Source organism: Heteronotia binoei, chromosome 13 (genome assembly GCF_032191835.1).
Source record: "Heteronotia binoei isolate CCM8104 ecotype False Entrance Well chromosome 13, APGP_CSIRO_Hbin_v1, whole genome shotgun sequence".
NCBI classification, from domain to species: Eukaryota; Metazoa; Chordata; class Lepidosauria; order Squamata; family Gekkonidae; genus Heteronotia; species Heteronotia binoei.
Window position 1 is genome coordinate 8,220,802 of NC_083235.1, and position 15,362 is coordinate 8,236,163.

Genomic DNA, 15,362 nt, shown 5'->3' on the forward strand with positions numbered 1-15,362 from the left:
TCTTTATAACATTTATCTCTCTGCTATCTAATCTTAAATAGGTATACACATGGCCCAGCCCAACCAGACATGGCCCAGCCCAACAAGGTCTCTTTTATGTCAGACCCATCCCTCATGAGTTTGACACCCTTGCCATAGGGTGTAACAGAGTGCCCAGCAGACATTTCTCTCCTTCCCCTCCCTTCGCTTTCTGATGACCCTGAAGTGGGGGGAGGGCCTCCAAACCGGGGGGATTCCCTGACCCCCACTTGGGAGATTGGCAACCCTAGCCTTGAGTCAGCCATAGCTCTCGCAGAGTTGTCCTTCAAAGGGCAGCTTCTGTCAGAGCTCTCTCAGCCCCACCTACCTCACAGGGTGTCTGTTGTGGGGGAGGAAGGTAAAGGAGATTGTGAGCTGCTCTGAGACTCTGTCCTTGAAAGGGCAGCTGCTGTGAGAGCCCTCTCCAGTCCCACCCACCTCACAGGGTGTCTGTTGCGGGGGAAGAAGGTAATGGATTTTGTAAGCCGCTCTGAGACTGATTCAGAGAGAAGGGTGGGATATAAATCTACACTCTTCTTCTTCTTCAAATCATCAAAGGCCTGTTGCCACTCAAGAGGTCTAGATGACCTCAGTAGGGGCCCTGTTCTTACCCAAATCAGTCAAAGGTGCTGCCAGAGCACTGAACCCTTTTAAAAGCTTTCTGTAGGGATTTATCAGGCCTAGAAATGCCTGTATGTTTTTTTTTTGTGAGCGGCTTTGGCCACTCCATAATGCTGGCCAGCCTTGGACTGATGAAGCTTAATGCTGTTCAACCCACTTATAGGCCCCAGGGACACAACACGATAATTTGTTTCTGGACTCTTGACACTTATAAGCCTTGATAGCTAAGTTCAGCTTGATGAATTTCTCTGGAGCACTTCCCTCACCTTCCATGTGTTAAGAACATAAGAGAAGCCGTGTTGGATCAGGCCAGTGGCCCATCCAGTCCAACACTCTGTGTCACACAGTGGCCAAAAAAACCAGGCACTATCAGGAGGTCCAGCAGTGGGACCAGGACACTAGAAACCCTCCCACTGTTGTCCCTCCCAAGCACCAAGAATACAGAGCATTACTTGCCCCTGATAGAGTGTTCCAATGATACGCTGTGGCTAATAGCCACTGATGGACCTCTGCCACATATATTTATCCAATCTCCTCTTGAAGCTGTCTATGCTTGTAGCCGCCGCCACCTCCTGTGGCAGTGAATTCCACATGTTAAGCACCCTTTGGGTGAAGGACTTCCTTTTATCCGTTCTAACCCGACTGCTCAGCAAAGTGTTCTTCCCAAATGGGACTATAGATGGCGGTATCATCCTGATAAAGGCAAAGGTAGTCCCCTGTGCAACCCGAGTCCTTACGGACCCATGGGGTGATGTCACATCAGGACGTCTTCTTGGCAGACTTTTTACGGGGTGGTTTGCCATTGCCTTCCCCCGTCATCTACACTTAACCCCCAGCAAGCTGGGTACTCATTTTATTGACCTCGGAAGGCTGGAAGGCTGAGTCAACCTCGAGCCAGCTACCTGAACCCAGCTTCCGCCGGGATCGAACTCGGGTCATGAGCAGAGCTTGGACCGCAGTACTGCAGCTTTACCGCTCTACGCCGCTGTCTCCTACGATCCTGACAGGCAGCTGCGAAAGGCAAGCCGCGAAGCGATCGATCCGTTAATCTCGGAAAGGTCTTTGGAGCGCCATTTCATCCAAATGGCAGTTTAACGCAATTGATAGCGTCCCGAAGGGGACACAAAGGCAGTCTTCTCAGACGCCTCAGAGGAACTTGGAAATAAACCAATGCCAAATTAGTCGCGCTGATGTAAGCAGCCCAAGCCAAGTCTTCAATCACGCTCTCAATTCTAAGAGTGGGGTACGGCCAAGAATCGTTTTGTAGAAAAAGAGGTGCCGGAGCTCACTAAAAAGGTAAAGGTAGTCCCCTGTGCAAGCACCATGGGGTGATGTCGTATGATGACGTTTCCACGGCAGACTTTTATGGGGGTGGTTTGCCATTGCCTTTCCTTCATCTACACTTTCTCCCCAGCAAGCTGGGTCCTCATTTAACCGACCTCGGAAGGAGGCTGAGTCAACCTTGAGCCGGCTTCCTGAACCCACCTTCTGCCGGGATCGAACTCAGGTCGTGAGCAGAGAGCTCGGACTGAAATACTGAAGGTGTCCTAAATTATATCAGCTCAGCATCTACCTTCAAATGCTTCTGGAATTAGAACTGTCGTAAGAAAACCTTACTCCCGTCGTACTTTTTAAATGACTTTTTCCTCCGTGGCCACAGCGGCATGAGGAAGATTTCCATCTGTCTGCTGGATATGCTTTGGTTTCTTTCCAATTTTTTGTGGGGGAAATTATTAGAAAGTTTGTCAGATCTTAGAGTTCAGCAAAATTCTCACAGGGGGTTCAAACAATGGAACCCAGAAGCAAGTATGGGGGCGGGGGAGGAATAAGAAAGAAAGAGCACAATTCAATTTAGAGGTTCCGGAGCACCGCTCCTGCCCAGAATGAGGCCTGGGTACGGCTCCACGACTGTTAACCTTTTCACCTTTCTGAAGTCCTATGCAGAAACGATTTTCGCTGGGGGCATCCTCTCATGCCTTCTTTTTTGGCACAATAACGACAAGCTCTCCCCGATCAGAGTGAGGCCTCCTCAATTACTCTCCACTTTGGCATTTCGTGGATCTCATTCCGTGGGCCCATTCAGTGGGGAGGGACTGGATTTTACAGGTGCATCGTGTGCCCCCGTCTCTGTACAATGGGTAATCAGGTCTATTTGGCCAGGTGCATTAGATAAAAGCGCCTGGAAACAGTTCAGAGCTTGCTTCAGTTCATCCTGGGGCTGCAGTGATAAGGTTAGGAGGGCCATTCTGGATTTAGGGTTGCCAGATCCAATTCAAGAAATATCTGGGGACTTTGGGGGTGGAGCCAGGAGATGCTGGGAGTGGAGCTAGGAGCAAGGTTGGGACAAGCATCATTGAACTCCAAAGGGAGTTCTGGCCATCACATTTAAAGGGACCGCACGCCTTTTCAATGCCTTCCCTCCATTGGAAACAATGGAGGATATGGGCATCTTCTTTTGGGGCTCACAGAATTGGACCCGCTGGTCCAATCCTTTTGGGACTTGGAAGGTATTTCAGGGAGAGGCACTGGACGCTATGCTGAAAATTTGGTGCCTCTACCTCAAAAGTCAGCCCCCCCCCAGAGCCCAAGATACCTGTGAATTCTCCATTATACCCTATGGGAATTGGCCTCCACAGGGAAGAATGGAGTGCCCAGCAGACATCCTCCCCTGCCCGCTTTCTGATGACCCAGAAGCAGGGGAAGGGCCTCCAAACCAGGGGATCTCCTGCTCCCACCTGGGGATTGGCAACCCTGTCTGTAGTTGCTCCAGCCCTCCTGTTCATCAGGGGGATGTCAGTTCAACTGCTTTCCAGACTTGCCTCAAAAGCCCATCTTTGTACAAATGCAAATAGGTCTAACGAGACAATTGGATGAGCCATTCTCCACACACACACACACACCCCACTCCTAGCTGGAAACAAGAGATTTGGAAGAATCAAATACTGGAAAGACTTGAGGAAGCGAAATTCTGGAGATCTCAGAAAAAGCTTTTCTGACCTGGCCAGTTGGTGGAGAAAAGAGGTGACAAAAGTCCGGGGAACAAGGAGGAAGGCCTCTTTCCTTTGGGCTGAGTCCATCTGAGCAGACAGAACTCTTCACAGGAGGCCATTTAACCATGTGCTGGCCTGAAGAGCCGAAGGCAATTTTAATGCAATGGCAACTCTATAAAGATCTGTAACTTTCTATGCTAAGGAGCCTGTTCTATATTTTAAACATCTGATAGGGCACGTGTAAAGACAGGGACAGCGGAATTGTGTTTTACCCATTTTGAAAACCTCTAGAACAGGGGTGGGTCAAACTTGCTTAATGTAAGAGCCACACAGGATAAACACAAGATGTTTTGAGAGGCACAGATGCGATACGTGAACATCAGTCGTTTGAGAGCCACAAGACGGGAAGGAAGGAAGACGAAAAGAAAGCGGGGAAAAGCAAATAAATGGGGAGAGAGGTTGAAAGGAGGCAACTTTTAACTTTAAATGCATTCATCAAGACTCTAGCTGGCTTGGTTTGGAGAAGGGGTGAGAAGAGACAAATGCCTCCTATAAGCTGGTCGATGGGGCGGTGGGGGCTTTGAGAGCCACACAATGTGTGTGAAAGAGCCACATGTGGCTCATGAGCCACAGTTTGGCCAAACCTGCCACCCCTGCTCTAGAAAATCACCTCATCCCTCCTGATTCCCCCCCTCCCATCCTGTGGGCCACGAGTTCTCCTAATTATCACATTCCTAACTCTGGCCTTGAAGGTGATAAGGGCCAGTAGGCAGAGGCCCAATTAGCAACAACTGGACAATGGAATAAGGCTGCTACCATTCACATTAACCTTTGGGAAGAATCAGGGGTGGTTTGCCCCCCTCTCTCTCTCACACACACACCCTCATGCAGCATGTACATCTGATTCGGAGGAGGTGGAGCTCTGATCTTCTAGTAACTCACCAGAGAACCAGACGGCTCATGACACTCCCCCCCCCCCCCGCCGAGTCGAAAAGCAATTAAGCAACTTAGCAGAAGCGCTTTGAGAGAGCAAATCACACACAAAGGCAGCATTTCGTCATGGCAAAAGCTCTTATACTAAATCACCCATTTTCTTTTTTTTAATGAAAAAGGGAACTGAAGAATCGTTTTAAAAGTTCTGTAGAGGCCGCTTCCAAAAGGATGACACTACAGGGGTACAGATAAACAGACTAAACAGAGCCTCTTTGGGTTGCTGCTATATTGAGTCCAGTAGCACATTACGAGAGAGGTTATGAGCTTTCGAGAGTCAAAGCTTCCGTCTTTAACTCTGGACAGCTCATACCCGCAAAACCACGTTGCTGTCCTAATGCCCTACTGGACTAAAACCTAGCTCTTCTGATGCCACCACCTTGGCTACGCTCTGAAACTGTCTTTGGGGGCTGCTGCGTCTGCCTCAAACTGTTCTACCCTACCTGCGCCACACGCTTTCCTTCTACCCCAGCTGCCTTCTCTTTTCCAGTTGAGGGAAGGGACGGTGGCTCAGTGGTAGAGCATCTGCTTGGGAAGCAGAAGGTCCCAGGTTCAATCCCTGGCATCTCCAAAAAAGGGTCCAGGCAAATAGGTGTGAAAAACCTCCGCTTGAGACCCTGGAGAGCCGCTGCCAGTCTGAGAAGACAAGACTGACTTTGATGGACCAAAGGTCTGATTCAGTATAAGGCAGCTTCATATGTTCAATACAAACCCTGCGAAGAACTCTTGTAGACAGTGAAAAGGAACGTATGTCGTTTGAGCCAGCCGATCTCCGTACGCTTAAAGATTTAACCGCTACCCCACGAAGCACAGAATCTCTGAAAGACGATGATGATGTTGGATTTAGAACCTGCCCTATACTCTGAATCTCAGAGCGGTCACAATCTCCTTTACCTTCCTCCCCCACAACAGACACCCTGTGAGGTGGGTGAGGCTAAGAGAGCTTTCACAGTAGCTGCCCTTTCAAGGACAGCTCTGCGAGAGCGATGGCTGACCCAATGCCATTCCAGTAGCTGCAAGTGGAGTGGGGAATCAAACCCGGTTCTTCCAGATAAGAGTCCGCGCACTTCACCGCTACGCCAAGAGACAGCAAAAAGGCATTCAAGGGCATCAAATGCAGCTTCCGACGGAAGAAAGGAGCCAGACGCCAAGTTGGAAAGCTTTCTGCGTATTAAGTGCTCTTTTATGTAGAAAAAAAAAAAACATACAAAGTCCTGATACGAAATATACAAAACCCAGCAAAGGAAAACGAGTCGCCTTTCTACAAATATCAGTAGCATTGCATAGAACAGCCTCTAGGGGGTGCAGGAGAGCAGGGGAGAGCTGACACTTCGGATCCATTGCTAGGGAAACGTATGCATTCGTGTGTTAGAAGCCGGCAGGGGGAGAGCGGCATACGTTGCCGGTGCCATGCTGTTGCGGAAGTCATTCCCCACCCCACCCCAGACTGCAATGCGCTGCATTGGGGAAAGCGCCAAGCTCGAAAGCAGAGCTCTCCCTCGTCCACAACTCGTTTCCACCGTCCACTGCAACCCCTAGCGGGACGCGGTGTGACTGGGGTGCTCTTATTGCTTCAATTGAGCCGGCGGGGGGGAGGGGGGGGAGGAGAGAGACCACCAACTGAATTAGCAAGGATTAGTTTAAACCCGACACTGGCGACGAGAGAGGTCCCAGGTGGGCAGGCCGGAATCGCGATGACGAAAGCGCAGGGCCGGGTTGACACCGTGATGGCAAAGAGGTGCCCGTCGGCAAGCGCGTGGAAGGGTCCCCCCAGCAAGCGGAGTCTTCACGGCTGGAAGTGCAGGCGAGGGGCGGAGGTCAACAGCGCGGTAATGCTGAACTGAACAAGGGAAACCCTGAGCTGTTTTGAAAAGGCCACCGGGCAGGCAAGAACCTGAGCAGCCACCAGGGGGAGGGGGTAAATATGCAAAGAGTCCCCACGCAGGCAGGTAAGGAGAGATGCTATGCATCGGAGACGTCAGAAGGGGGATGGGGGGCTGCTGGTGTACGGTGGTCCCTCCTCCCCTCGAGGGCAGGGCGGAAGAAACTGCAGTCGCTGCAATAAATAAAAGGTACAAAATAATCAACGCTGACTGCTCCCGAGCGGGAAGGCGCCTTCGAACTGCTCCCCTTCTCCTGCCACGGCCAAGTGCAATTGGTCAAAGTGCCACGGAAGTCACCGTGGGAAAGTCCAACCAGACCGCCGGTCTGCACGGGGCCAGCTAGCCGTCTTCCTCGGCCTCCGAATCCCTCCCGTCTGGTTCTTCGCGGACAGAGGAGTCGGGGCCGGCCACGTTCTCTTCTTGGCTGCTCAGGATCTCTTCCACAGCGTCGCCTGTGCAGGCAAAGCAAGAGGTCAAGGCGTCTCCCAGATCCTAGCTAGATGCACAAAACCAATCCTCTCCTTCCCTCCCAGCCAGCCCCTCTGCTGCTCTGCTCTCCCTCAACCCTATGTCAAGTCACAAACCTCCACTAATACAATTAACTACAAAAGGACAATATCAGTGTATAGCAGGGGCGGCCAAACTGCAGCCTTGGGAGCCACATATTGTATGGCTCTCGAAGCCCCTGCCGTCCCATTGGCCAGTTTGGATAAGTCAGTTTTCCAAGCCAAACAGCCAGAAGCTTGGAGAATGCATTTAAAGCTAAAGTTGCTTTCTTTCCGCCTCTCTCCCCCTCAGCTATTTGCCTTCCTTCCTTCCTGTCTTGCGGCTCTCAAACGTCTGACATTTATTCCACGCGGCTCTTCCGTCAAGCAAGTTTGGCCACCCCGGTGTATAGTGAGTACAAGAAACTGATGAAACGCTGAAACTGGAAACCAATAAGTATTTACAAATAGCCATGTCTCTTCACATCTATTATACAAGAATAATGATAGTAATGGGTTGAAATATGTACAAAGGCAATCATCCAACCTTACAAGTCTTTTACACTAGATACTAGCCCTATCTAGGCACAAGGCTCATGCAAATACTTAGTGATTGGTGGCTAGAATTAACAATACAATGGAGGGTGCATCTAAGAACATAAGAGAAGCCATGTTGGATCAGGCCAATGGCCCATCCAGTCCAACACTCTGTGTCACATGGTGGCCAATATGTGTGTGTGTGTGTACATACATACACACACACACACACATATATATATACTGTGGCTAATAGCCACTGATGAACCTTTGCTCCAAATTTTTATCCAATCCCCTCTTAAAGCTGGCTATGCTTGTAGCCACCACCACCTCCTGTGGCAGTGAATTCCACATGTTAATCACCCTTTGGGTGAAGAAGTACTTCCTTTTATCCATTTTAACCCGTTTGCTCGGCAATTTCATCGAATGCCCACATGTTCTGGTATTGTGAGAAAGGGAGAAAAGGACGTCTTTCTCTACTTTCTCCATCCCATGCAGAATCTTGTCAACCTGTATCAGGTCACCCCGCAGTCGATGTTTCTCAGTCCTACCTGAGAAACCATCCCCGTGTGGATCCTATTAGAACCTATTACTGCTATTATTCTTGTATAACAGATGTGAACTTTTGAGTATCGTTATACAAAGAGGCATAGTTGGTAAATATTCACTAGTTCCCGGTTTCAATGTCTCATTGGTTCCTCAAAGTTACAAGCTTCAGCTGCCCTAGCCAGGCGCTTTCCCCCTTGGGAATTGGCAACTCCCATCAGGACTGACGTCCCAGGGCCAATTTCCCTACTAGTCCCTGCTTCAGGGGAACGAGCAATTCTTCATTATTTTAAATGCTCGGAATGCTGCAATCCTGCCTTTTGGTATCGTGTATTCCCCAGGCAGCTTACAACTGTATCAGATACTGATTCAATAAAGCATGAATCTGTCTTATACTGAATCGGACCATCAAAATCCGTCTTGTCTACAGAGGCCTGCAGGAGCTCTCCAATGTCACAGGGTTAAACATAAGAGAAGCCATGTTGGATCAGGCCAATGGCCCATGCAGTCCAACACTCTGTGTCACATAGCCCAGGTGCCATCAGGAGGTCCACCAGTGGGGCCAGGACACCAGAAGCCCTCCCTCTGTTGCCCCCTCCCCAGCATCAAGAATACAGAGCGTCACTGCCCCAGACATAATAACATAAGAGAAGCCATTTTGGATTGGGCCACTGGCCCATCCAGTCCAACACTCTGTGTCACAGTGGCCAAAGAAACCAGGTGCCATCAGGAGGTCTATCAGTGGGGCCAGAAGTCTAGAAGCCCTCCCATTGTGCCTCCCCCAAGCACCAAGGATACAGAGCATCACGTGCCCCAGACAGAGTTCCAACAATACGCTGTGGCTAATAGCCACTGATGGACCTCTGCTCCAGATGTTGATCCAATCCCTTCTTGAAGCTGGCTATGCTTGATGTCTTTCACATCACCTAGTGGCAGATCCCTTTAACTGGAAATGCCGGGGATTGAATTTGGGACTTTTCTACATGCCAAGTGGATGCTCTGCCGCCAATCGATGGCAATTCTCGTTTGCCACTACTGCAAAGCTAAAAGGGCAGGAATACAGGAAGCCTGGAAGCTGCCTTCAAGTGAATCAGATCCATCTGTCCATCAAGGTCAGTATTGTCTACTCCAGGGGTAGGGAACCGTGGCTCTCCAGATTTTTTTTTGCTTACAACTCCCATCAGCCCCAGCCAGCATGGCCAATGGCTGGGGCTGATGGGAGTTGTAGGCAAAAAGCATCTGGAGAGCCACTGTTCCCTACCCCTGGTCCACTCAGACTGGCAGTGTCTTTCCAAGGCGTCAGGAGGAAGTCTTCCACATCACCTGCTACCTGGCCCTTTTCAACTGGAGATGCCGGGGACTGAACCTTATGCACGCAAAACAGAGGCTCCACTGCTAAGCCATAGTCCCAAATGCGGTATGCAGAACCAGGCCGTCAAGGACAGCATGGTCTACTCAGACTGGCAGCAGCACTCCAGGTTCTCAGGCAAACGTCTGTCATATCACCGACTCCCTTGTCCTTGAGTCTGACGGTTCCAGGGATTGAACCTGGGACCTTCTGCAAGCTAAGCAGATACTCTAGCCCAGGGGTGGCCAACTGGCTGGGGCTGATGGGAGATGTAGGCAAAAAAAACATCTGGAGAGCTACCGTTGGCCACCCCTGCTCTAGCACAGTCCCTCTCCAAACCACGGCAATGTTAACCACATTAAGACAGCCATGTGTCTTCCAAGGTCAGGGGGAGCTCATTTGGGGATACTTACCATGCTCTGTCTCTTCATCCATGATCTCCTGCACATCTGCTGCTGCTGTTGCCGCCTCCTCCTCGTCTTCCTCTCCCTCCTCCTCTTCTTCTCCCTCCTCCTCCTCCTCGTCATCCACGATGACCACAAAATCATCCCCGTTCTCTGTCTCGCTGCAACCGCAACAAGGGAAGGACAAAACGTGTCACCATCACAGCTGGTTCTGCCAGCCTCCCTACCGCACACCATAAAGCACTCCCTGGGTCAGTCATGCCTCATTAGAAGACATTGGATTTATATTCTGCCCTCCACTCAGAGCAGCTCACTATCTCCTTTATCTTCCTCCCCCCACAACAGACACCCTGTGAGGTGGGTGGGTGGGGCTGAGAGGTCTCTCCCATTCAAGGACAACCTCTGCCAGAGCTATGGCTGACCCAAGGCCATCCCAGCAGGTGCAGGTGGAGGAGTGGGGAATCAGAGAAGACGAAGAAGATGATATTGGATTTATATTCCGACCTATACTCTGAATCTCAGAGCAATCACAATCTCCTTTCCCTTCCTCCCCCACAACAGACACCCTGTGAGGTGGGTGGGGCTGGACGGGGCTCTCACGGCAGCTGCCCTTTCAAAGACAACCCCTGCCAGAGCTATGGCTGACCCAAGGCCATTCCAGAAGTGCAGGTGGAGGAGTGGGGAATCAAACCCGGCTCTCCCAGAGAAAAGTCCGCACACTTAACCACTACACCAAACTGGCTCTCAACATGCAGCTCCTCCTATCGCCAACTATGACAGGATTCATATCCACAAACCAACACACACGACAATATGTTTCTCACTCAAAATGTCACTCACGCTCACTGCGATGTTCTCTCAACCCCACCTGTGTGCTACACGATTCTCCTCCCGCCCCCCCACCTCAATCTCTCCCTGAACATCAAAGGCAGACCACCAACGGTTTTAAAAAAAAGAAACAAGCGTCTGGAGTCCTTTGGGCTTGGCTCACCTGTCTTCCTCACCGTTTTCACCCCCCTCTCCCATCAGGTAGTACTGCAGTGGGTTGGGCCAGAGATCCTCTTTAATGATCTGTGGGAAGGCAGGAAAGAGGGTTGGGGAAATCCAGATGGCCGGAAACTACTCTGGTAAGGGCGCAAAGGGCCTCCCTTCTACCTCGGCAATGCGGTCCCCCGCCGGGAAGCTGTGGTCACAGAACCAGCTGAAAAAGCTGCGGTTCATCTCGAAGTTCTTCCGGCCGTGAGCGAGGGGGTCCAGGCCGCGCCACCAGCGGATGGGCGTCGAGTGGGACGCCAGCCTCCCTGGAAAGGACAGAGATGCCCAGGAGAGGTGAGAACGCACACGTGGCACGCAACCCGTGGCTGCTCTTCCGTGAAGCTGCCTTATACTGAATCAGTAACTAATAATAAACCGATGCTACACAAAATTAATAAAGAATTCAAGTCCCATGATGCATTTCTCTAGCTCAGAGGTGGCCAAACTGTGGTTCTGGAGCCACACGTGGCTCTTCCGCACGTTATGTGGCTCTCAAAGCCCCCACCACCCTGTTTGGCCGGCTTGGAGAAGGCATTTCTCTCTTTAAATCACTTTTCTGAACCAAGCCAGCTGGCAACTTGATGCATTTCAAGTTGCTTTCTTTACCCTTCCCCCATCTATTTTCCTTCCAGCTCTCCAACATCTGCCATTTGAGCCTTGTGGCTCTCCAACATCTGGCGCTTATTCCACGAGGCTCTTTATGTTAAGAAAGTTGGGCCACCCCTGCCCAATAGTCCATACGAAGACTGGGGTTTATCAAGCCGCCCTGAGCCTGCCTTGGCAGGGAGGGCGGGATACAAATAAAAAGTATTATTATTATTATTTTCTCCGTTTCGGTTTCAACCTTCCACAATGGTATAGGCTTCAACAATTGAATTCCAACAACAACGATCCAGTTCTGCTCAAAAATTATATATGTGCCTCTTCTTCTAACTTTCCTACAGTTCCCGGAGCGCCAAGGAGTATATGATGACTGCATTAATTAGATTGCCTCCTTTTCTTTTTCCTTACTTTCTTTTTTTCATGAAATCCAGTCATTATGTCAAACAGCCTTCTACTCAATCAATCTATCAATGTCAGTCTTGGCTACTCAGACTGGCAGTAGCTCTCCAGGATCTCAGGCTAAGGTCTTTCTCATCCCCTCCTGCCTGGTCCTTTTAACAAGAGTTGCCAAGAACTGAACCTGGGACTTTCTGCCTGAAAAGCAGATGCTCTACCCCTGAGCCAGCCCACCGCCCCCCCCGACATACAGCCCATGCCCCATACCAGAAGAGCCACACTGGAATTCCTTCACAATGACCTCATTCTGGAAATAGGGGTTGCTGTTGAAGTAGAACTTGATCTTGCAGCCAGACTTTCCGTGGGTGAACTCCTCAACCTGGTAGAAGTGACAGAATCAAGTCATCAGAGAACTCAGGATAACAAAAACCACCCCGCTGATATCTTGCCATGCAATCCCTCAAAAAGAAAGAACTCACTAATCTGGATTACAGGTGGCCCATTCCCCCCCCCCCAAAAAAAAACCTCAAGAAGCTACTGAATATACTGAATCAGACCATCAATCAACTGAGGTAAGTATTGTCTGCTCAGGCTGCCAGCAGCTCTCCAGGATCTCAGGTTGAGGTCTTTCCCATCACCTCTTGCCTGATCCTTTTAACTGGAGACAGCACAGATTGAACTTGGGACCTTCTGTCTGCCAAGTAGATGCTCTACAATTGAGCCAGGGTCTCAGGTGGTTTTTCCCATCCCCTCCTGCCTGGTCCTTTTAACTGGAGATGCTGGCGACTGAACCTGGGACCTTCTGCATGCCAAGCAAAGGCTCTGCCACTGAGCCAGGTTCTCAAGTCAAGGTCTTTCTCATCACCTCCTGCCTGGTCCTTTTGTCTGGAGATACCGGGGAGTGAACCTGGGACTTTCTGCATGCCAACAGAGGCTCTGCCAGTGAGCCAGGGTCTCAGGTCAGGGTCTTACCCATCCCCTCCTGCCTGGTCCTTTCAACTGGAGATGCTGGGGACTGAACCTGGGACCTTCTCCATGCCAAGCAGAGGCTCTGCCACTGAGCCAGGATCTCAGGTCAAGGTCTTTCCCATCCCCTCCTGCCTGGCCCTTCTAACTGGAGATGTCGGGGATTGAACCTGGGACCTTCTGCATGCCAAGCAGAGGCTCTGCCACTGAGCCAGGGTCTCAGGTTCACGGTCTTTCCCATCCCCTCCTGCCTGGTCCTTTTAATTGGAGATGCCGGAGATTGAACCTGGGACCTTCTGCATGCCAAGCAGAGGCTCTGCTACTGAGCCACAGCCCCTCTGGAGCCAAAACCCATCCACCCCATTTCACCTGCAGGTTGGTCATGTAGCTCAGGGTATCCTCATCCCGGTCGTTGATCATGGCTGAAAGCTGAGGGTGATTGAGAAACTGGCAGAGCAAAGTCAAAGGGAAAAAAACAGACAGACATGCAGCCTCACAATTTTTTTGGTTGGACATCAGCGTAATCAAACGGGAAAGCAGGAAACTGCCAGGTGCCCTCCCCCCCTGCCTCTTGACAACGCTTTGCACAGCACCAGCTAGAGAGCCTCCTTAGCCCCACCTTTGCACAGCACCAGCTATGAGAGCCTCCTCAGCCTCACCTGCCTCTAGCCAGCTCAAGCAGGCCTCGCTCCCCTACGGCTCTCCTTGGCTGCCACCTCCACACAGTCAAAATGCCAGCAAGCCACTCACCACCCAACAACACATCAGAAGTGGAGGAAGGGTGGTGCAGGTTTCTCCAGGATTAATGAAGGTGTGGCCAAGCCCCTGGTGGCTGGCTGGCTGCCCGCTCTCCTAATCCAGGGATTGTTATGCAGTTGCACCTGCTATTCAATGAACAAGGTAGGTGGGGAGGAAGAGGGGAAACCCTCAGAAAGGGTCAGGAGCTGTGCTCCTGTGAGCTCCTGCTGAATTCAAGGCCTGGACTTAGGTGCTAGGGCTACCAACCCTGGGTAATTCCTGGAAATTTGGGGGTGGGCATCATGCCACAGGCTCCCCCCTCCATGCAGCCGTTTCTTCCAGGGCGGTCAATCTCTGTTGTTTGGGATCTCTCCAGGACCGAGCTGGAGGCTGGCAACCCCTATCTGCAACAGGGCATTCCTTCTCTCCCCACCCCCCACCACAGTTTTTAACCCTTTTCTTCCCCCCACGCCAACCCCACAAGAGGATACGGCCGTGACCCAGAAGCCGGGGATGTTCTGGATGATGCGGTTGCGTCTCTCCAGGTGGGGCCTCCGCATGTGCCCGAACTTGGCCTTGAGCTGGTTGAAGGCCCGGCCGGCCTGCTGGTTGACGACCTCCAGCTCCACCTGCACGGCCTCCAGCGCCTCCAGGTACTGCTCCGTCTTGGGGGCCAGCCTTCCTCCTCCTCCTCCACCACCACCACCCTCCTCCTCTTCATCGTCCTCGCCCACCGAGATGATGGAGCACTCGTCTTCTGCTGCCGCAGCAGCTGCTGCTGCCGCCGCCAATTCGGCCACCCTCCGCCTCTCCTTGGCCTCTTTCCTCTTCCTCCTGCCCTCCCGGCCATCCCCAGCTGCCGCCTCCTCTTCCTCCGCCGCTTTGGTGGTTTCCAGGCTCCCCCTGTCGCGGCGGGTGGCGGTTTCTAACTCCCGCTTTCCCCCCGCTTCGGTTCCCGAACCGCTTTCGCAGTCCCCCGGCCGCTCCTCCTCCCCGTCGGCCTTCGAGTCCCGCCGAGCTCGGCCATCCTCCCGGGCGCTCAAGTCCTTCCCGGGAAAAGTCGGCCGGTCGTCCGCCGCGGCGGTTTCGCGCGCCCCCTGGCGGGCGACGGTTTCCAGGCTCCCCTGGGCGGCGGCGGTTTCGCGCGCCCCCTGCTGGGCGGCGGTTTCCAGGCTCCCCTCCGCGGCGGTTTCGCGCGCCCCCTGCCGCCCGGCGGCGGTTTCGCGGCCCCCGCTCCAAGCCGTCATGTCAGCCAGCGCCTGAGCCGCCTCGGTCTCCTTCTGCGACTGACAGGCCGAAGCGTCGAGGCGTCGCTGCTTGGAGGCTGGGGAAGCGGGGTCCCAGGCCCCGCCGTCCCCGCTCATGGCTCCGGCCGCACCGACGGGCCCCGAAAGTCTCGCGGGAGGAAGTGCGGAGGGGAAGCGCGAGGCCGGCGACGGTTTCGAACCTCAGGAAACCGGGGAGGGGGAAGGGCGCGAGAGGCAAACGGACTCTTCCAACGGCCCCAGCGCGAGAAGCCTGCGCAGCTTCCCCTCATTGGCCGCCGCCCGAAGCTCGCCGGCCAATGGCGACGAGCCTTGCTGCCGTCGCGGCTGTCGATTGGTCGCCGCGGCGAGGCCGTCGTGGAGGCGAGCCCGCCGTCTTTCGGAGACCACGTGGGGAGTGACGGAAGCCGATAGGTCGGCGTTGCGCCCCTTTCGCTGCCTTTCATTGGCCCATCCGGGCGACCTGTTTTCCGCGGCGTCAGCCAGAGGAGAAGCGAGGGAAGACGGAAGGCGCTGACCTCACAGGGAGACGCATGC

The 15,362-nt window shown here is 52.6% G+C and overlaps 1 protein-coding gene across 1 annotated transcript; it reads right to left on the reverse strand.

Annotated features, from left to right (window-relative positions):
* Positions 1-5,771: 5,771 nt before the first annotated feature.
* TSPYL2 (TSPY like 2) lies at positions 5,772-14,979 on the reverse strand. Its single transcript, XM_060252882.1, has 8 exons — positions 14,707-14,979; positions 14,052-14,598; positions 13,192-13,269; positions 12,124-12,235; positions 10,978-11,123; positions 10,814-10,893; positions 9,832-9,983; positions 5,772-6,954 (listed from the first exon to the last, which is right to left on the reverse strand). The coding sequence occupies exons 1-8, from the start codon at positions 14,922-14,924 to the stop codon at positions 6,842-6,844; spliced, it is 1,446 nt and encodes a 481-aa protein (XP_060108865.1). The 5' UTR covers positions 14,925-14,979; the 3' UTR covers positions 5,772-6,841.
* Positions 14,980-15,362: the final 383 nt, after the last annotated feature.